General features: G+C 38.2%; 1 protein-coding gene across 1 annotated transcript in view; it reads left to right on the top strand.

Annotated features, from left to right (window-relative positions):
* Positions 1-20,012, top strand: part of cpne7 (copine 7) — a 55,579-nt gene extending 35,567 nt beyond the window's left edge. The window contains exons 12-16 of the mRNA XM_005810422.2: positions 5,264-5,318; positions 7,836-7,887; positions 8,782-8,915; positions 9,951-10,187; positions 18,418-20,012. Of these exons, the coding sequence (XP_005810479.1) occupies positions 5,264-5,318; positions 7,836-7,887; positions 8,782-8,915; positions 9,951-10,187; positions 18,418-18,570 (631 nt within the window). The 3' untranslated portion in view covers positions 18,571-20,012. The remainder of the gene's footprint in view (positions 1-5,263; positions 5,319-7,835; positions 7,888-8,781; positions 8,916-9,950; positions 10,188-18,417) is intronic.
* Positions 20,013-23,628: the final 3,616 nt, after the last annotated feature.

Genomic DNA, 23,628 nt, shown 5'->3' with positions numbered 1-23,628 from the left:
AGACTACTTACAGACCTGCAGGTAGTTAATTAACAACAATTATACCTAGAATGATGTGATTTGGAGAGCGATCCGATCCATCTGTCAGAACTAAGCCAGATGAGGCTTAATTCTCTGACTGCTGATTTATGCAGCTCCTCCTACTGAGTATCAGGGGAGCACTGTCTTGCTAATTATAGCATCCGAGAGATAGAAAACCTGCCTGGTAATGTTCAGCCGATCCTGCTAGCGTTATCCGTCAGATGTTCATACGAACTCATCATACATGGAAACATGCCTGTGGGCTAATAGGGACTGCAAGTGTAGGAGGCCCTTCCCTTTAAAGTTGGAATTGTTACTGTGGTGTAAAGAGTAGGCGTGGAAACCTTTTAGCCTTTAGTGAACATAGGTGATGTGGGATTTTCGAGTCCTTGCAGAGGAGTGCATGATGGAGCTGGAGTGACTAGTTTTTTGTCTGTGTGGGTAGAGACTCGGTTACCTCTCTGAGAGGGTTGTTACACTTGCTGCATCTCCATGTGGTTCCTCTCTGGTGCCGACAAAATGAGATGAGAAGGATCACTACGTACTTGACAGTAAAACTTAGAATGAACATGACTTGGGAATAGCCTTTATTGTTGTCTTGTGTTGAGGATGCTGAGGATGTAGCATGCCCCTACAAACTCCAGAATATCCCTCGTGCCCATATAACCTGCCCTCGTTCCATCCATTCATCCATCTATGACTTGTTGACTAACACTGCTGCCATATCCCTCATGTCTAAACTGTTTACTTGCATCAATAACTGAGTAAAAATCTGAGCCCACTCATATCCCCAGAATATAAGCGTCTTTCTTTTCTCTGAGCTCATTTTGTTTTGGCCAAGTGATTCTGTCAGTGCACTTATTTCAATAGTGCAAATAGTAGGACAAATCTAGAAACTGGGTGAATGACAACGATTTGAATTCATGAAATTTTGTGTCCACAATAACTTTTTTCTCCTTTTCTATCCATCCATCTGACCAATTATTTCTGTTAAGGTTGCAGGAATATGAGTTGACCTTTTCAAGCAAAACACACATTTTTATTAACTTAGAAAACAAATTTGTTATAAGCTTGTACTTTACATCTACTGACTTTGCTAATGTGGTATTTGCTTAGCAATCATTCACATTTGTTGTTGTTTTTTTTTAGAAAAGATGCAACTCAGTTTGGGTCCTTTTAGTTTTATGAAATCCTGATATTACAAACTCTATTTCTCAAGTAATTTAGTAATTTTGTCCATATAAGTCAAATACTCAAGTTAATGGGTCCTCTTGATTTGATTTATCAGCAACATCAAACGTACAGTATGGGTCAGAGAAATCCTATGCATGAAAAATTTCTCTTCCACTTCCCATTATTTAATAAAAAAGGCTACAGTTCCACTTGAAGACAGTTGATCCAAAACCAAAAACATTTCTTTTCCTTGTTCAGTCTGTTTGAAATGTCAATAACAGTGAGAGTAAAGCCTCTATTTAGTGGAACTGTTTTATTTGGATGAAAATGGATAAAATTTCAGTTAAAAAATGTAAATGGATAGACGTCTGTGGGTTTCTGGGAAACATTGTTACAGAAATGCATTTATATCTGGATACAATACACTGCATTAGCCAGAGCCAGTGGGAAGGTTGAATGAAAGAGAAGAACCTTTTTGCTCATCTAGATGTTTCTTTCAGAGAAAAATAGTAACAAACACAAGGTCAAAGCACATTATAGTCCAAGCAGTGATAGAAAAAATGAGATCCAATTATCCAGAAACCACAGAGATGTGCTCTTATTTTGCAGCCATTGTAAATAACGTACAATCAACACTACCAGAAGACAAATTGCGGCAATAAAAATAAATCTGGTCCAGTTTTGTTGCTAATATAACACAAAATACTACCAGCAGAAAAAGTAGATACAATGGTTTAAAACTAAAAAAAAAGATCAGTTTGAAGTTAAGTTACCTGACCGTTATCAGACTGCTCACTGCAAGTCATCTCTTTGCCAATGTTTATGCAAGCCAGCATCCATCACAGCTAATTAAATGCTTGTAATATCTGAAAAGTTGCCTCAAAGCAATATTAGTCACTCCAATAGCAATCACAATTCAGAAAAAAAAACAACAACTAATCACCTGCTTACACGGTAAATTTTATTCAGGTACTTCAGCCGCTCTAACTGAGTTAAAGATATCTTCTCCAGTGTCGGTGCCCCAAACTATGATTCTTCAGAGCGTGTGATGGTATTTGTTATCTCTCTGAACTGGAGAATGTGGAGAGTTATTTTGTCAAAAGGGGCATGAAATGAAGTCAATGCCTAGATAAAAGAAGCGACCATTAGAAAAGCTGTCTGTAGGCAAACTGTCACAGATGCGATGGAAAACAAGATGCGACAGCTCTGTTCTTTATCTGAAAGTGTCAAATTTAGTTTTATTTCAGTAATTTGAAGGATTTTAACTTAGTTTTCTGGGTTTATTGTAAATCAAAACCATCCAACATCTATCTATTGCTGCTTATAGCTGTGCAGCAATGCATGGGGTCTGGGAATTGATCCGGATGGTCATCAGGTGAGAGGTGGGGTATAACCATGGACAAGCTCCAAATCCAGTCCTTGAGAGCTACTATCCTACAACTTTTAGATGCATTCATGCTCCAACACACCTGAATCAAATGAATGGCTTGTTACCAGGCACTGGGGAGCTGAATGACATGGTGATGAAGAGAATTCAACGACTTGATGTGCTGGATGTGCTGACATTCTCAAAGTAAAAACTTTTAAATCATTTAAATAGAGTCTGGAGTTTCACACTAAGTTTCAGTTGAAAGTACTTCTCTCTCATCTAATCATCTTTACCTCACTCATACGCATCTTCTTTCCCTGACCATTAAGGCAGCGCCTTATTAAAAAATAAACTGTTTTTTTTGTTATTGTTGCATTTTGCACTGATGATGTCATTTGCAATAAACCCACCTTTTTCTCAATTTTCTCTGTCATTACAACACTTCCATAACTTTCTGTGACCTTTTGCATTTGGAGTGCTATCAAGTGTAACGGGTTTGTGAAGCTCCATCCAGCAGGCTGAATATATTATTAGGTTACAAAACATGAATAGCCAATAGATGCGATGTTAACATTGCATGCACTAATTTTGCAGCTTTCAACACTTTGTGTAGCCCTACAGAACAACTTCCTCACCCCTCCTTACAACCCCGTCATCTCTCTGATTCAATTGTTTCTGAATTTCAGTTTATATGAGAAAATACAGCTCTGTTTTGTTAAGTTCAATCTGTCCATCTTACATTCTAATTTGACTGGATCACAGATAAATTCAGTTCTTTATCCTCTTTTGTTCCTGAATGAAGGATTTTTTTTGTCACACAAATATAAAGGACGACAAAAGCTTGTGATATGGATAGAGAGAAACCTGCACACTCGACCTTCACTGCATTTATATACTACCTGGATCTTCATCAGGTCAAACATCTGAACAGCAATAAGAAATGCCTATAGAAAAAATTCATTGAGATAATTTTATAGTCCTTCTTTGTTCCTAACAGTATCCATTTCACACATCATTAATTTTCTTTGCTAAGTTGACTTCACATTCGGAGGTTCTAAATTGACTAAGTCTCGTGTTTTCTGACAGACAGGGTTATTTAATTAACAAAGGCACTCTATAAAGAGAGTTTTAGTGTTTGAGCCTGAGAACATGGGATACGAAGAGAAAATTTTTACAGCATGACTGAAAAGAAACCCAGTACTGACTTATTGTATTCACTGGGTTTGAAGCTGTGTTAAAAACAAAGCAGGAAAATTCAATATTGGAGAAATGAAAGAAAAGGTCTTCAAAACATGATTTGCTTTTTCATTACATTTTTAAAGTCTTTTATGCAAAGAAAAACCAATAAAATCAAGATCTAGCACAGATGATATGCACTCTGGTGTAAGCTCAAGGGCATCTCATCAGTCAGTTTGGTCATTCAATGCATTCATGCTCCATAGATAACTCACACTTTTTATGGGGGAATATCAAAAGCAAAATAATATACAGATTTTAGATTTTAAAAAATTGCTGCCATTCTTGCATAATTCTCCAAGAAGTGTTCTATGTTTGATTTATTTAATCAATCACATCTTGCATCTTTTTTTTTTTACATGATGACTCTGAAGTAAAAGTCATAAAACGAGCAAAAAAAAACCAGAACAACATATTATGTGTTGCTGTGTCTTCAGAGTATGATTTTATATTTGTTTCATGGTGCCATTAATATGTATGGAGCCTTTGTGCTGAAAGGCTACTTTAGAAATTACATGTTATTTGCAAGTACAAATAAAATTGTAGGACACATTTTTAATTTTTACTACATACTAAAAGGATGTAGTACAGTAAAAGCATCATTTTAGGATGATGCTGTACTCTAATTTTATCCTGACTCATGAACACCTGTCAAAACAATGGAATAGATGAAGAATTGTAAAACAGGTGTACAGAACAAAGCCAGAAAATTATTTTAAAAATATATAAAACTATTTACCTTAATTGTTCAGAAAGGACATTTTTTTTGTGCTAAATTCTACAATTTAAATGGTGTCATAATAACAAGGATGAGTAATATTTGCATGGTGCTGTGTGTTATTAAACCGTCATGTGGGTGACTTTTGAGAGAGTTTAAATACACGCTGTCAACAGATAGGAGAGAACTGTGTCAATAGTTGCTTGCTATTCTCCCTCTACATGCAGTATATGTGGAAGTGCTCTAGTGGTTCTTTTATTCTGGTACTTTGTCAGAAAGCAGTAAACAGACAACGGACATATTTTAATCTTCAAATTTAAGCCACGCAATTCCATAGACTGGAAATATATTCACTATCTTGCAATGAGGGAGTCAACCCAGACATTGAATTTGTATTGTTATTTATTCACAATTGTGTTCCCTGGCCTTTGACTGGGGGGCTCCCTCCAGCACAGCAGTCTCTCGCAGTTATATCAACTCATGCAAATGGTACAATGGAATATGAAGAGATGAAAGAGCGAGAGAAGCTCTTTGAACAGGTGCAAACGCTGGCTGCCGGGACCACGGGACCGATTCCAAACTGTTATTCAGGCTTTAATCGTGTTATGAAATGCAAACAAGCGTGGGGTGTGTCCTTGGAAATGTGAACAGATGGACACAATATTTTTTCACTCATTTTTGTCAAAACTGCAAAGTAATTGTAATTTGAGCCCTAATTAATTAAAGATTTTGCTTTTTGTGTTTAGTGACAAGCGCTTTTCAGCTTTGGGTTTTGGTGCCAGAATTCCTCCAAATTATGAGGTGAGTAAGTCTGATCATAAATTTGTTTTTTTTAACCATCTATTCTAGCCCTATCTTCCTCAACATGAATGGTGCATAATGTATGACTGTTTGGTACTCACTTTGAGGTTTGGTAATTTTCTTCATCCTGAGACTGAATGTTCACCAAGGTGATTTCCATGACCTACTTTGCGAAACACCTTGTCATTCTGTCAAACTTTAACATTTAAAACTAATTACTGAGTGTAGTTTTATTCATGAGACCCTTGTCTTAAAATATCAAGCCGTTCTGGGAAAATATCCTGTTCATCAAGAACTGAAGTCGTAGCTTGTTGATGCAAAATTTACATGAGAATTCACAAGTGTGAGAGCGTATGTTTAAGAAAATTGCCCTTTAAGAACTGAAAGCTGTTTGCTACTCCAGTTTAGCACCCCGGGGAGAAAGCTAAACTTTGAGGAATAACTGTGTGTGTGCACACACACACACGCCTACACGCCCGTCCACCCCCCCATACACACACCCCCACGCCCACTTACAGATGAAACACTCAGATAACATATCAAACAAGACTGGCCTATGTTTAATGTAATATTGTAATCCAGTGTGTTGAACTAATAATTATCATTTCAATCGTGCAGAATTTGTAGGAGAGCAAATGCAAACTGAGTTTCTGAATTTACCATGACAGTCCTCGCCTTTTCGGCGTCAAATTTGTCAGACCGTGTGCTGTTGACACATTGAGGTTGCTGTTGCCGTTGAATGTTAATTAAGTCATTATACTAATCATGAACTGCTCTCTGAACTTAGAAGCTAGGAGCTCTTTTGCATTAGATGTGCAGGTTTGATGGATATGGGCTCAAGCTGCTCTGACGTTCATAATTATGGTTCATGTGTGCCGCAGCCACATGTGCTGGAAGACAGTTCTGAGGGGAGACTCTGTTCCACAACATTAGGACCAGCAGATTATATTTCTTATGGATATATCAGTGGCAGGAGAGGAGTTGCATTCCTTTTTCAAACCTGTAAACCAGAGTTTATCTCTCACTGTTGGAGAAACCTTTCTAATGGTCATTACTGATTGAAGACTTAAAACATCACCCTCAGTAATACCAATGTTCTGACTGTGATGCAGCTACTTTTATGTATTTCCGTGCTCCTCTAAAAAGTGCAACAGTTAACTGTGTGTTGTCAGAATCCTCTACTTTGAAAAAGTGACCTTTGCAGCTTTTGTGTAAAGTTACTGTCAAGTCAGGCTGTTTTTTCCTTCAGGGATCCTAGCAGACCTCAACCCAACACTTATGACTGCATGTTATTAAAAAATAACATATATATTGTCTGGTGCATTTCACTGCTTTATGTTTCACACTGATAACCAGTAGATAGTACTGAATGCACATTAGTGATTTTAACATTTTTATGACTGCTGTTAGATCCATCTGCTGATTGCAAACTGTTGTGTATGTACTTATGTAAATCATTTGGTGACTATGGCAACACAAACACGGCAGGTGCTTTATGTGCCCTGGTTGAAGTGGAAATACAAGCAGTTAAAACTGTGCTGTGATGTGACTGTACTTTTCTTTGAGTGTTTTTTTTGCTTTTTTTGCATATGGTGTATTTAGGGGACCAGAGAAAAAACAGACTACACAAAACAAGAAAGTACAGTATAATCTTTATTTGATTAATTATGAGGACAATATATCTATATAAGGCAAAGACAAGAGTGATTGCACTGCTAGTCGCTGTGTTTTCTGCTTTCATCTAAGAAGGTCAGATGCAAAATATGCAGTTAAGACAGATAAAAACTAAATCTGCTTCCTTCACATAAGCCAAGTTGTCATTCATGTTAAATTTCTTCACAGTTATTTCTTTTCTGAAGTCCTTTTTAAAAGCCTCTAAATAGGAGCCAGCTGGACAGGAATCAATTGTCAGTGGTCTGGCAGACAGTCAGGGCTTCCAGGAAAGACTGTTTCTAGTCAGTGGAAGCAACACAGTAGGAGGGTTGCCAGTTAAAACACTAAGTGATAAACAGAATCCAAATGAAGTTTAGATGACAAGAATAGACCAAATAATTGAAAAAAAAGCTACAATTCCTTCACTGTAATCAAATAAAATACATGAAACTCAAACCTGACAAAGTGGTAGGACAGTTTACACATCCTAAACATTTTAAGACAAACATGTTTCACATCCTTTGTGTTTCTCCTAACTAATACACATGCCAAATCAATAATACTGAAATAAGAGAAGCACTTTTTCTTTCTCTGTTTAACTTGTAATGATCAAATATACTCTTTCAATGTGTTATCAATTAAATTAATATAAGTTGAAAGATATTTGAACAAAGCCCATTCAGTAAAAGACTGAACTTTACCTTTTCAAGAACAGACAGACATTTCCCTTCAGGAAGCCTTTCCTACAAAAATGATGATGTTATTGCAATAAGAAAGCTTTTAAAGTAGGAAATACAGTACATTCATTTACTGGCATAATTTTTCCTCAGTTTAGGATTGATCATTTCCTTTCTCTGTTTACAGGTATCCCATGATTTTGCGATTAATTTCAACCCAGAGGATGATGAATGTGAAGGTAAGGAGTTCTCCACATGCCGATCCCAGAGAACAAGATGCTTTTAAAGGTGCAAGCAAATATCCGTAAATAGTTGAGAGATGTCCTGTATGATTTATTAGATAAATGAGTAGTCCTCTTTCCAGATTTGTATAATTTAGTAAACATTTTATAATCAAAAATCATTAGGCTCAGCAATATTCATGTTCATTGAACTTTTCCACGTTTTGTCACATTACAATCCTAAAGCTTAGAGTATTGCATTGGGATTTTATGTGATATATGATGTAAATTAGTGCATAATTGTGAAATGGGAGGCAAACAATAGATGGTTTTTACATATTTTTAAAAGCAGCAATCTGAGGAGTGTGTTATACAGTCATATTTCACTTTTATTCTGATAATACTGGATAAGACTCAGTGCAACAAATAGCCCTTAAAAACATTTAATTGGTATGGAGAATATACCTGTTTGTATTTTAATCTCAGTTGTTCTGTGACAGTCTCATTTTTCACAGAAGAGCTGCATCTTATCTGACTGAGTTTGATCTTTTTGTTTTTTATTCTAAACTAATTTATTAGGCTTTAAATGAATGAAGCTGATAAATACATGCCCCAAAATATTTACAGTTGTAATCCATTGAAATGTGCTTTTGCAAAGCATTCACTCAGTGGTTAACCTTCTCCCCAACCACTAGCTTTTATCCACTACTTATCTTAGTCGAACACATGAAATCCTAATGAATTACATTAAAAAGTCAATTATAACAACATGGCAAAATGAGACAAAATTCAAGGTAATTTAAATACTGTTAAAGGTCACTGACTTAATGTGAACTGAACAACATATGCTGTATAAATGTAAGTTAATATATTGCTGTTTCTTTTCTTTTGGTTTCTCCTCTGTTTGATTAGGGATCCAGGGAGTCGTCGAGGCATACCAGAACTGCCTTCCTAAGATCCAATTATATGGGCCAACTAATGTTGCTCCAATCATCAACAGGATAGCCAAGGTGGCAGCAGGCGATGGCAACATTAAAGATGCTTCAGTGAGTAGCTCAGTGATATACATGGATTTAGCAGGTTTTGTTTTTATTCCTCTCACCGAGATTCAAAAATCAGCAGCTTCTGGTTCTCAGTGTTATTGTAACACATCTAAATGGCAGAAAAACGAAAGAGTTTATCATGAATATGATATTATAATTCAGATTTTTCTGTATTAGATTAGTAGTTTATGAAGTGCACCTCATTGATGCTAATAGTTGCTTGAGTATTTATTTTGAGATTCTTTAAATCTTCTGTCATTTTTATTCAAAACAGATAAGCTCATTTGGGATGCCAAAGAGCAAAGTCTTACTCTAGTTTTAATTAAAGTAGAGTACGCATGAAGTGATCATAGTGTTATTTGTAATGCTACGCAAAAATATTTGCACCTTGAAATTGATTTCACACAAACTTGATTCGCGATAAGTGCATCAGCAAAGTTTCTTTTTTAAGTAAGGCAGCAAATGGATCAAAAGTAAGTCCCAAAATACAAACCAAAAAGTGTAAATCCTGACAAAAAAGGTAGGATTAAGTATCACTTTATATAGGGAAATGTCATTAAAGTTCAATGTCTAAAGAAAAATACATAACTTCTTGGACTTTAATCTATATGATTACAGTTAAATTGATTCTCTGCTAAAGCAGCAGAGTCAGATACAACTTTTTAAATATAACTTTGTTGTTGTGATGGGGAAAAATAAATCACAAATTTTCCATTATCCAGAGCTTACTCATCCGAGATGAGTAAGCTCATCCCAAGCAGAGAGACAGAAAATTTCAGTTTGAACTATTCAGGAAAAGAGCTTATAAGCATTTGTTTTAGTTAATCTACAATGTTTTTATGTACTGATTAATAGTAGAGTGATTTCTAGTTCAGGGCCACATTTGGCTGTGGTTGTGTCAATTCTACATAATCCCTCAAGAAAACTAGAAAGTCCTCCCTCACATGCCGGGAAGTGTCCTTGTTCAAGAACAAATGGTGGTAAGATCAATAGAGCTAATTGTGACATTAAATAATTTTCTTTTATAATTTCTTGCAGAGATACCACATCCTGCTCATCCTCACAGATGGCGTGGTCACAGACATGGCAGACACACGTGAAGCCATTGTCCGAGCGTCCTACCAGCCTCTCTCCATCATCATTGTCGGAGTGGGCAATGCAGATTTCACAGATATGCAGATCCTGGATGGAGACGATGGCGTCCTGCGGTCACCGAAGGGCGAGCCTGTCCTCAGGGACATTGTGCAATTCGTCCCTTTCCGAGACTTCAAAACGGTCAGTGTGTCTCTCCATCTGTCGTTTGTTTTGTCTTTATTTGTTTACTTTCAAACTGTTAGACATCTGACTGTTGAGCCACAGAGGATTTTGCACATCTGAACTTTTTTTCTTTCCATGTGATGTCATCAAAACTTAAAAAGAGTAACCAGGAAGACCAGCTTCACAACACAACAAACGCAATATGCTTTGTGGATTACAAGTTTTGAGCAAAGGAGTTTTGCCGCAGGAACTTGATGGTTCTGTGCAGTATCTTAGCTGTTCTTAGGACTCCAGTGGTCTTAAACCATTCAGACTAGAACAGAGACACAATCAAAACTGTCAGATGATATATTACCCGTGATAATAAGTCAGAAATAGTCCAAATTAGGATGTATTTTTATTTCTTTCCTACTTACGGAAAGTTTCTGTTTATATCGTAGGTTTGTGGCGCCTTTCTATCCTAAAGAAAGATATAAAACTTCAGATATTTCACAAAAAGATACTAACATTCATGGAAATACCTCACATAACCTTATATTAAAGCAGAAAGTACGGCGCCCACCGTAAGAAAGGCTTGCAGTATTCAATTATGCTGCATAACTGACCAGTACAGTATTGCGAGGTAACGCAAAAGTTTTGCGAGGTAACGCAAAAGAAAAAAAATTCCCCATGTCCCCTAGGGGGCTCCGTAGTATTGCTCAGGTGATGTCATTTATGAATTAAGACATTTATTGTCATTACAACATCATCCAAAATACCAGTTACCTACCAAACTGTGGATTTACTTGTGTTTGATATAGTTTCTACAATTTTAATGGGAGAAGAGCACAGTAGGATTGCCATCCTTTTCCCGTATACGGGACGCGATTTGCTCCGTATTTCTGTATGTCCGACAGTAACGCCTATCACACACATATAAACATTTAGTGTAACAATAATTACGAAACTCAAACACAAGATTTGTTAAGGTCAGCTAAATTTTGGCGGGAGCTAGTAAGGACCCCAGAACGCTTCGGACCAATGATGATGTCACGGTTGCCTAGAGACGGACACTAAGCCCCTTTTGCACTGCACCGCTGGACCCGGGTCGACCCGGGTCCATTTAATAATGGCGTATTAAGTTTTGTTGTGCTGCTTTTGACCAAAAAAGGTCTGAGCTAACTCCCGCTCTCCGGGTAAACTCAACCGACGCTTGCCACAGTTGTTCTTATCTTCCCAAACTTCAGCAGTTTTCTAGTTGTTCTGCTGAGATAGTGTCATCAACTTGTGACATCACGCATAATGATGTCACAAAGAGCTAGTCACAAAAAGCTGCACACTTGAATTCTGCAGTCATAAGCATTGCAGAATAGAGAGATAGCAAGAAGAAGGATTGTGTCCCAACAAGAGATTGAAAAGGAAAGTTTTTCAAGATTAAAAGAAATTTCTCACAAACAAACAAAGGAAAACATGGGGCAGATTTTGAATTTATTCAGACAAAAAGGATCAAAAGTGAGTCAACGCAATAAGGCTTCATCTTCTGATTCTGGGAATGAAGAAATACAGCAGATCTTGGCAAGAGAGACAGAGAAGCTAAATGGCATCTTGGAAGAAGTTAACATGATGTCCATTGAGAAACAGTCACTCATCAAAGCAAACGAGGAGCTGAAGAATAAAGTTATTGACACAGAAAAAGCGGCACTTGCAAAAGACAGGGAATTAAAAACGCTGATTGATGTAAACAAAACTTTACAGGACGATAACACCGCATTGAAGCAGGAAAACACTGCACTGGGGCAAAAAAACACCATCTTGGAAGAGGAAAAAAGCATCCTGGAGCAGAAAAGCACTGCCCTGGAGAAGGAAAAAATACCCTACATCAGGAAAACATCATATTAAAACAGGTAAATACCATCTTGGAGGAGGAAAACACCTTCTTCAAGCAGAATAATACGGTCCTGGAAAAAGAAAAGACTGCCGTGGAGCAGAAATACACCACTCAAATCAGTACCCTGGAGCAGAGAATTTCCACATTAGAACAGGAAAACACCAATCAGAGGGAGAGAATTTCCACGTTAGACCAGGAAAACACCTCTCAGAGGGTGAGATTGACTCGTACATTGCGGGTAAGTACCTACCTGGAGCAAAGAGCAAGGCGTTTGGAAGGGCAAAACTTTGGTTATGAGCTCGATAACAGAGACCTGCATCAGAACCTCAATTTAAGAAGAAGGCAACATGAGGAGGAAAAAACCTCCCTGATGCTAACTATCACTGCTCTGGAGGTGAAATGCACTGCCCTGGAGCAGAAAAACGCTGCCCTGGAGGAAGAAAAGACTGCTCTGGAGGAAGAAAAAACCGCTCTGGAGGAAGAAAAGACTGCTCTGGAGGAAGAAAAGAACGCTCTGGAAGAGAAAAACACCGCTCTGGAGCAAAAAAATACCGCCCTGGAGCAGAGAATAAAGTACTTGCAGCATAAAAACAAGACCTTGGAGCTGATAAATGCCACCATGGAGCAAATGAAGACCTCTCTGGAGAAGGAGAACACCATCTTTGAGCAGGAAAACAATAACCTGCAGCTTGATTTGGAACAGCTGAGGGACAGAATAGAACAGGTGCTTTCAGACCAGCCACAGAATCAGCCGACTTTATTCAGAAGAGTGATCAGAGGCATCTCCAATATGCTTCTGAAAATGTACCTAACAGGCACTCTCAGGTGCTGGATTGAAAGATGGTACTTCTAAACAAAGAAGTGTCATGAGGGCTCCAAGCTTCATGTTTGATTATCGGTGGTCTCCATGCTGACTTCCAGGGCTTCGTAGCAAGTCATGTTGGTCTCCTGGCGGACCTCCAGGGCTTTGTATTGAGTCCTGTCGGTCGCCCGGCCTGCATCCAGGGCTTTGTAGCGAGTCCTGTTGGTCTCCGTGCTGGCCTCCATGGCTTTGTAGCGAGTCCTGTTGGTCTCCGGGCTGACCTTCAGGCCTTTGTAGCGAGTCTTGTTTGTATCCGGGCTGACTTCCAGGACTTCATAGCAAGTCCCGTTGGTCTCCTGGCAGACCTCCAGGACTTCGTATTGAGTCCTGTCAGTCTCCCGGGCTGCCTCCAGTGCTTCGTAGCAAGTCCCGTTGGTCTCCGGGCTGACCTCCAGGGCTTTGTAACGAGTCATGTCAGTCTCCCGGCCTGCCCCAGGACTTTGTAGCGAGTCCCGTTGGTCTCCGGGCTGGCCTCCATGGCTTTGTAGCGAGTCCTGTTGGTCTCCGGGCTGGCCTCCATGGCTTTGTAGCGAGTCCTGTTGGTCTCCGGGCTGACCTTCTGGCATTTGTAGTGAGTCTTGTTTGTATCCGGGCTGACTTCCAGGGCTTCGTAGCAAGTCCCGTTGGTCTCCTGGCAGACCTCCAGGGCTTTGTAGAGAGTCGTGTCAGTCTCCCGGGCTGACCTCCAGGGCTTCGTAGCAAGTCCCGTTGGTCTCCGGGCTGACCTCCAGGGCTTTGTAGCGAGTCGTGTCAGTCTCCCGGCCTGCCCCAGGGCTTCGTAGCAAGTCCCGTTGGTCTCCGGGCTGGCCTCCATGGCTTTGTAGCGAGTCCTGTTGGTCTCCGGGCTGGCCTCCATGGCTTTGTAGCGAGTCCTGTTGGTCTCCGGGCTGACCTTCTGGCATTTGTAGTGAGTCTTGTTTGTATCCGGGCTGACTTCCAGGGCTTCGTAGCAAGTCCCGTTGGTCTCCTGGCAGACCTCCAGGGCTTTGTAGAGAGTCGTGTCAGTCTCCCGGGCTGACCTCCAGGGCTTCGTAGCAAGTCCCGTTGGTCTCCGGGCTGACCTCCAGGGCTTTGTAGCGAGTCGTGTCAGTCTCCCGGCCTGCCCCAGGGCTTCGTAGCAAGTCCCGTTGGTCTCCGGGCCTACTTTCAGGCCTTTGTAGCGAGTCTTGTTGGTCTCTGGGCTGACTTCCAGGACTTCGTAGCAAGTCCCGTTGGTCTCCTTTCGGACCTCCAGGGCTTCATAGTGAGTCCTGTTGGTCTCCGGGCCGACCTCCAGGCCGTTGTTGCGGGTCCTATTACCCTCCTGGTTCCTGCTCTGCTGCGGGCAGGTACTTGCTCCGCTGCCCTTGTCACAGGTCCCATCGACCTCCTGGCGAGGCTCAGGAGGTTGGCTGGAAGGTCAACAGGACCTGCCACAAGGCTTAGGAGGTCAGCCAGGATTGGACACATCCCCAGCATCCCCAAGGTTTCCGTTCTGCCGCCAGCGTCCACCAAGGTTTCTACTCTGCTGCCGGCATCCTCCTAGGTTTCTGCTCTGCCGCCAGCGTCCACCAAGCCTGCTGTTCCGCCGCCGTCCTCCTCAGATTCTTTTGGTGTTCCTTAGTTGTTTCCATTTCATTTACCTTGTTTTCCACATTCTTCATTGGTGTTTCTAATTACGTTTATTTCTTGTTTCTAGTTATTTTCCTTTGTTCTAATTAGGTTCCTTTAGTCTACTTACTCCTTTGTGTTTGTATTTGGTTATTTCTCCTTGTGTAATCTTCCCCCCTTTGCTTTGCCACTTTCTCTACCACTGAAAAATATGTATGTTCAAAATTTGATCACTTTGAAATAGGAATGTGAATTTTTTTAATAAATGAAAATTGCAACCATGTACAAATAATGACACTGAATTTTTTTAGGTTAAAATTAATTCTGAATTTATTTTAACACTGAAAAAGTAAACGCTAATATACAACATTCAAATTTCAGAGGCATTTTTTATTCAAATTCTGATAATAAATTAAATAATTAAACTAATAAATTCACATATTTACTTCCATACACGTTAAAATACAGCAACAACTCCTAACTGTGGTCTGGAATTATTTGAAGATCAATGGTGAGCATTATTCTGTGTGTGTGTGGAGAGGGAGCATAATTTAACAGAGGTTGTTTTGAGAATCTGCTGCAGCCACTTCCTCCGTTTGGGGGCCACAGAGCACCAGTGGTTCCACTGAAGCCTTGGCTCTCCAAACCTTCTCCCTTTACACTTTTACCCCTCTCTATTGCTCAATTTTCTCATGTTAATTCTTCTTCTTAATTTTGCTATTCTTTGGGATCACTTTGCCTATCACTGCTGCTCTCTTTTCTGCAACTCCATTATCTGGTTGGTTAGCCATCACCTACTGGATCTAGAAGTCCTGCAAGATCTTATGCATTATGTTTTCATTTAATTGTTTGAACAGATAAGTGTGGTGCCTTGAAACATCTGGGAACTGTACTCAAGTCCCTATCAGTCCCTTCCTTGTCTCTTAGCTGATTAATTGTAGTAGCTGTGTGGTGTGCCTTCAATTAATTACAAAAAGATATTACTAAAACAACTGCGGGAAAAACAAGACTTTGCATCTTTATATATAATATATTAAAACAGTCTTTAAGGAATATATAGCTTTTTTTTTGGATTGGAGTTCTGGTAGAAATGTATTGTATATATTCTCCACGTCAACTGCAGATACTTACCTAAGTATGTGCAAATCCTCCCACGCTCATGTTTGCTTCCCTTTATGGAAATGCTTCTAACTATTTGCCTTGTTGCTCACACAATATTGTGATAATGTGCCCTGTCAAAGGCTTGAGTGTGTGTATGGCTGACATAATGTGACAACAGGAACCTGGAAATTTTGGCCCTGAATTTAAATGACTTGCACTGTTGAGATTATTGTTTATAGGAATGTTTATGGGAAATTATTGTTTATGGGATTCTCATGGTAGAGAATGCAAGTAGAAAATTTGTTTGTGAGCCTTTTGCCTTTATATTATGAAGTCTTCTAATTTAGATAATGTTGCAGCTTTTCCTTATATTACCTTGTTTTTCCTGCCACATTTTGATGTTCATTTCATCTTTTTAAAATAAGCTGCTATGGAGCCACTTTAGCTTTTAAGATTTGTCTCCATTGCTGGTTCTTAGTGCTCATTAGAATATTACACCTGATGAATCCTTTATGTTTACAGCCATGAATTTATCTCTCCAGGTGTTAGATATGAGAAGAATTTATAGAAAATGCTCTAAAGCTAATTTATTTACTTTGTGTTACCATTTCGTTCAGTTTGATAGTAGAGATAGGAGGACACCAAAAAGATAATGTAGTTATCCAACAAAATTTATTTAACGTCAAAAATCATTAAGAAATCTAAGGTATGCTAAAAAAGCAGCAATATTATAGTAATGAATTGATTAATGCACTGTATGTGGAAAAGGGATGCAGAAGCAAGTTGTTTGTGCCATGCTGGAGAAGGAAGGCTGCCCAGAGAGACACAGATAGCCTGAAAGAGCTCGCTGCTGTAACCTGAAACAGACCCGACTCTGAGGTGCAGCAGGATTGCTAATGATTGACCCAGGCTGTTTGCCAAGAGAAAATATGGGTAAAATGGAGCCTGGATATTGAGCAATTACATGTGACTGTCTAGACATTTTAATCCTACCAATATACCTTTTCTCCCTCAATATTTACTAAACTACTGAGCTACTGTTCTTGTTCTTTACATTATCTATTTGTAAGACATGCTCCAATTTTATCTTGCCAGACTTCCCAGTCTTAATTAAAGAATGGAAGCATAGGCATTTAAAGCTAAAATGAATCCTGTCACTAGGATAGTTAAATTCACATATCCCCATCTGGGCATCTGCTTTTTAAATTCGTTTAGTCCTACTCATAAATCTTCCTGTCACCATAGAAATTGAAGTTACTATATTGTACAGTTAAGCTCAACATTAATCATACTCCTAGCAGATTTATTTACATTGTTGTAAAAAGTTTTTCTTAAACTAAGAAATATGTTTGTGACAATTTAACACAACTTTTACCTCTCAAAAAATGACAAAATAATATAAAATGAGTATGAATTTTGAAAAAGAAAATTCTTATTTCGATTTTTGTTTTAGAAAATGCCATGTATAAAATTATTTATCGCTTCCTCAAAAACCAGTGTGATTTCTTTTTTCTTTTTGGCATGTATATACTGATGTGAACTTTGCATGCTTCCACTGTTATTTTGATCATCTTTGGTAATGAGCACCAAGCATTTCACTTTGGAAAGCTTCCTAGTCATTAGCCTCATAATTATCTCCCTGTGCAGTCTTTATTGGATTCAAGCTGGGCATCTAACTGGCCCCTCCAAAATGTTAATATTACTTGTTTAACCTGTTGCTTACTTGACAAATGTAAACATGTTTAAATCTACAAGGTATGAATACTTTTAGGCTTAGCTGTAATTGAGAGTATTTGTGTTCTCAGGACATGAATATAATTAGTAAAATGTTTTAGCTCTACCTTTTCACAGTGAACTTTTTTCTAACTCTTACCTAACGCATGAAAAATATGCTTCACAGTTAAACTGCAGAAAGAAAAGCCGTGACTGTGACACTGTGCATGCTCTAACAGCCTCTGATCTGCTGACATGCTCTCTCAATTAAAATCCTTTTACTTCACACATGCATATTACTGTCAGCTGCTGTAAAGCCACTCAACTGCTCTCGGTATTTCCACCTCCATTGTAACATTTCCTATCCTGTTGTTGAAACAGTTGCTGTTATATACCCTGCCAGTAACTTTTTAGCACTCTCCTACTTAGGAATACATTATTTTTAACTAAAGGTATTTTTAAGCCATAATTCCACAAAACCATTACCACAAAATACAACAAAGCTGCCTGCCCAATTTAAAAGAGCACAGCTACAAAACTTGAATATGGATAGTGTCATATTTTAGAAGTATTATCTTCATGCTTACACAATTAAGTTTATACTTGCTACAAACCTTTTCGGAAGCTAGCACTGACCCGGTGTATTTCAAGACAAATGCTGTTGTGTTTATGAGCTTTAACTTGTCATTTTTCTTTCACGGTTAAGTTTGCTGTTTACATGAACAATCTTCCACAATGTTGAAAAATGCATGCAAAATGAAACCTACTTTGCACACAAAATCAAGAGACTCTAAGCCAATTATTACAGAATGATATTGGTGTAATAAAGGATAAATAGATATTTAACTCAAACAAAACACTGGACTGCAAACACTTAATGTGATTTTAGCTTTTGGCATCAACGCATGAGAAGGTTATTCTAGAGTACTGCCCACAGCAGTTTCGATGATGTCAAACCCTGACTTATCTTTTGCAATTAGCTTGAAGCAGAGAAATAGCTCTGCTTCCAGTCACTGCCGACATACCCAGAGTTTTACTTGAAATACTTTGAAAATAGATTAAACAATTCCTCACAGCTTTTGACAACTTCACCTGTTCTCTACTCTCTGTTACAGGCTTCTCCTGCAGCTTTGGCCAAGTGTGTTCTTGCAGAAGTACCTGGTCAAGTGGTTGAGTATTTCAGCCATAAGGCCATTTCACCCATGAGTCCAATGAGGGAGTTACTGACTCCTATCCTCAGCCCAGTGGCCACCACCCCAACAGAATAACTGGCTGCTCCGTACCTGCAACCCAACTTGGAGAGCAGAACCAGTCTGACACACGAAGAGGGGAAGAAGATGCATGTCTCTAGTTGAGAACTGAAGAGGAAATCCTTCTTAATGTGTTGTTACTTATTTATTTTAAACAAAATGTTTACACGAAGACTGAAATACAAGAGATTGTGGGTTATATTTATGTGCTTTGTGTGGGTTGGACAGTCTCTCTGGCTGTACAAACTGACCATCCAGCTTTTTTTAGCAACACAAAACCTGAGGAGTGAAGTTCTCTCATCATAATGTTTATGCATGCAGGCCAAGACCGTAACGATCATTAGTGATCAGACAGACTTGTTTTGTCCTTTTTGTCCTCACATTAATTTCACACCAGGTTTCTCCCTTTCCACACTTGCTTGAATTAGTTCTAATGCAATCAGACAATATTTAATCAAGATAAAAGAATTGTAAGAAGTGCTCCAGTTTATTGTTGGACTCAAAAGATGTGTATGTTTAAGGGTGGGTCTGGCAGCAAAGAATTGGCCTTATTTTTTAATTCCAACATTTCTAACAACTCATAGATCATAATTTAAATTTCCACCACCGGAACGAACATCAATATGCACTGTAAATGTCTCATTTTTCTATTTAAGTGTACTTCTTGGTGTAATATATCGATAAAAGCTTTGTTTGAATGTGCACCAGCCACTGGCAACAAATCAGAACCTGCTTTACAACATGTGACACAGATGAAAAGACGAACATTGCTGATGAGTTTAGTGTCTATTTATATTGCACCAAATCCTAACAGAGGTCATCTCTGAACACTAGACAGAAAAGCAAACAAGATAAATTTCTGTTTAGTTGCATAAAGTTCATAGAACTTTTTTGAATCAGGCTATTTTGTAAATAATATGGAACCAACAACCAGCTACTTTTTATGTTTGTAGATTATAAGTGTCATCTTATGAAACTATATAACTTTACAAATCTACAGCATGTACTATAGCTTTGGCTCTTTATGTGCATTTTTCCCTTTAAGATTGTGAGCTGAAAGCTTACGTAAAAAATACAACCAAGATAGATTTTTTTTTTTTTTTTTGCAATAGTGAATCAGTTTTTGGTTTGTTGTGAAGTGGCTACAGTAAGCAGTTAAAATCACGCGCCATGGCAGGTTATCTGTGAACCATTGTATTGTCGTCATCCCTTAGCAAGCCACCATACAGGTAGTAACCCTTTATGTATCTGCTGTATATTTTGTTTTGCAGAGACACTCGATTTACCTTCTTTGCTGCTTTTATATGGAACGTAATTCTACAAGATGTTTAATAAAACATTCAAGTTGTGAGAAGTTTGAATCAAAGCAAAGCACAAAAGCCAATTCTCAGCTAATGCTGTAACATGTTGATATTGAGTTCATTTACATCAGAATAATAAATTCCTGAAAATTAATGTTACCAATTTCCTTTTAGTGTTTCTTGCCATAAAACGAGTCCTTCCCTAGAGCAATTTGCTCTCTTAATCCATTAAATCAATTTCCAATTAACTCTGACCCAAAACGAGAAATAGACAACCTTGATTGTGTTATTCTGTTGAGCTCATCATTTGAAAAAAGATTTTACCTTCAGCTGTGCTTATCCAGTAAGGGCTGAACGTAATGTTCAGGGTCTCACATGAAAAATTGTGACTTTCAAAAGACATTAAAGCTATAGCTAATACACAAAAAAAACTCTTAGTGCAGAAGCAACTTATGGTATTTAATACATCCTATCCATCTTCTGGTAAATGAAGTTTAGGTGCATTAGTGACACCAACAAGACCAAAGTGTATCTGTCAGTGTCACCTATGGGTCAGAAAAGAGGCAACTGAAAAGGTGTTAAAATCTCAGTCCTGATTTTTATTCAGGTGTGTTTGAGCAGGGACTCACCTGAAACAGACAGGATGGTGGCCTCCGAAAACTGAAGCTACCTTTGCTATTGAAGTACAGTAAACTATCAAAGAGATAGAGGCTGGGTTTTATTCGCTTTATTTCGTTGTTTTTTTGTGTGTGTACATTGCTATGAAGAAGTATTTGCCCCACTTTTTTATGAGGTTATATTTTCAAGACTATTGTTTCATGTTTCAGAGTCTTAGTATCATACACGGTTCACTTCAGTAAATAAAAATGTAATTCAGAATTTTAACTGGTCTATCAAAAGCCCAGATTTAAATTAATCTGAGATAGTTTGACATAATGTGGCTTATTTTAAAAAAAGGTTCTTCAGAAAAAGAGTGATGTAAAAAACTTACAATGATACAGTGCTAAAGTTTGAATAAAGTGTTACATTCTTTAGATTGTATCCAGAAATAGGTAAAAGTTAACAATTAAGCTGTCACTGCCAATAGCTGCACAGAACAACTTGCTAAACATATTTTCAGCTGTGCTATCCTACAAATATCCTTCCCAAGAACAAACCATTTATCTGTCTTTGATTTGTCCTCTAAGGCCATGCCAGCACTTCCCAGACACACATGTGTTATTGACTCTTTCTGAATTCACTGAAACACAGCTGCTTCTGCTGTCTGAACTTCTTTAAAAAAGATCAAATAATGAGGATTTCTCTGTCACTGTGGAGCACAGCAGGAGGGCCATTGATTCAGCAGACCCAGTGTTGGAGCCATCTCCAGTTACTCGCATGTGAAAATCCCTGGAGGGAGGTTGGACTTACAACTGAAGCTGAGCCCCATGTGGTTAGCTTAATGCAGTGTAGGAATGATGCCAAAATTAGACGATACTCTGCAGGAGTACACAGCGAATTACAGGCTTGTTTTTGGGGAAAAAAAGAAAAGTGCATGACATAGCAAGAGCATGTCATGTTAAATTATTTTAAGATTACAAACCAATTAATCTCACAATCGATCAGCAATCAGTCTGAAGGATGAATTCTTGACCTTTGTATTGAGTCAATCCAGGGGAACTGCCCCCGATGTCCATGCAACACGGCCTAGGGTGTCCTGAACAAGAACTTGTTCTTGTTCATTTATATTACAATAGAAGAAGCAATGAGTTTTCTTTATATTTCTCTAGATTAAAATTTATTTATGTTGTTGGATGTTTTGGTGTTACCAAGCTTGAATTACAAACTATTTTGAATATAAGCATTTGGTTTAAAAACAGTAGAGAGAACAAATGTCTAAAGTATAGATGAAAAGCACAAAAATCTTAGTCCCTAACATATCTTTAATTAAATGTGTCACGAGAACATTTAATTTCCCTTAGAGATCAATAAAGTGTTTTTGAATTACATTAGAATTTGAATGAAACAACACACATCAAGAGTCCTGAGGTATGAGATGATGGACAATGGTGGCGTTGGGGGAGCACCATCGAGTGACCCTATTTATGGTGCAAGATGGTCACTCACGTTTAAAAAAACAGCTCAGTGGAAAAATATCTAGTCTAGGCAATTTATATAGAAATATCTAGATTGTAAAGTCTTGCAAAGGGCTATTTTTTGCTAAAAGAATAAATACAGTGCAATAAAACACTGGAGACAATAAGATCACAGTTTGTTAAATCGTCTTGCACCACAGATAAAAACAAATAAATGTAGACAGTGATGGATACTGTCTACTTGTGCGCTGATGTCAGGCAAAATTTAGAATCTGAGAGGTTTATGCCACATGAGTTTATTTGAGGTTTTCCGTTCAGATAATGTTTCTCCCAGTCTCTTTCATTCTCACTTTCACCTCTTTATTGGTAACCACAAGGTTTTCTATCGATAACCACTTTATACAGCTGGCAGAACTGCAGGCTGTGTAGTCAGGAAGAAGTCCATACATGTTTCAAGTTTCTCAAGCCAAAAACTAAATAAATAAAATCAGATTTAACTGCATACTTTCTATTATTCTAAAGTCATACTGTACAGTAATTCCTGTTGAAATTCATATTTTATTGTAAGTCTGCTCATTTGTGTCATTTGATACATGATTTAAAATTTCAAATGTTTACTTTCATATGAACAGGTCCATCTGTTTTTTATTTTTTTAGTGGTAAGCTCTCACCAACTTCTTGTTACTCACATTTCACAGGATAAGAAAGCAGAATCCATCTTAAAATGTAGGTTATGTTATCATATACACATTTGCATTGTGCAGTTTGCTGACGGTGTGCATAGTTTGCATGAAAAAGAGGCGAAACACTAATTCCATCAGACAGTTCCTTTCATTTAACGGCTATTGTTGAGCGTGCCGAAAAATGGTTGTTTCCATGGTGACACCTACTTGCGGGAAGACAGAGACCTTCGTTTTTGTTTGATTCAGGGACGAATCTGCAGGATGCACTGGGAGCTGAGAGAAGAGGTCATCTGCACATGATTACGAAGAGAAGAGGTTTTGATTCTGTTGACTGTTGCCTTTAGCAGGGCTACGAAATGTCCAGAGGGGCTAAGAGTTTCTCTCTGTGTTAAATACACCGTTTAGCTCTCTTGCTGTAAAAAAAATGTTTCATGCCTAGCTTTCAGATTTAAAGACACAATTAAATAACATTCACCACCACTTAAAACTCACAAGCAATAATATCCACAGCTGAGGTTTACCCTGGGACAAGAGCCTGTGGCTTAGCAAAATCACATAATTGCCTTTATATTGCCAGATCAATTTAAAAGTGTTTTAGCTCAGCTTTGCTTTCCTGGTACTGGTATAGCTGGGGTCATGTAAAACCAGAAGAAAGACTTGTTGAGTTTATTCTCCATGACTGACTCTAATAAGTAAATTCCTTATGAGAGATGAAGCACAGCATATCTCAGTTGTAATTAGCCATCTCCACTCCAGTGCCTCAGTGAAATGAGCTCACATATTTGAAATGATTCCAGCTACCTCATTTGCTAGACTGTGTACAAGCTGCTCTATTCAAATGTATGTGTGTAAATCAGAATATCATTAAAACTGTCATTTACTTCAGTAATTAAATAAAAAGTGAAATTTGTATATCAGATAAATTCCTTACACATTGAGTGACATATTTCAATTATTTTTCTCTGAACACTGATATATTGCCTAAGAACAAATAAAAAAGAGGATGTTGGAAAAATA

The sequence above is a fragment of the Xiphophorus maculatus genome, chromosome 4, assembly GCF_002775205.1.
Source record: "Xiphophorus maculatus strain JP 163 A chromosome 4, X_maculatus-5.0-male, whole genome shotgun sequence".
Classification (NCBI taxonomy): domain Eukaryota; kingdom Metazoa; phylum Chordata; class Actinopteri; order Cyprinodontiformes; family Poeciliidae; genus Xiphophorus; species Xiphophorus maculatus.
Note: the sequence above shows the minus strand (reverse complement) of the source record. Positions and strands in the feature narration are given on the sequence as shown.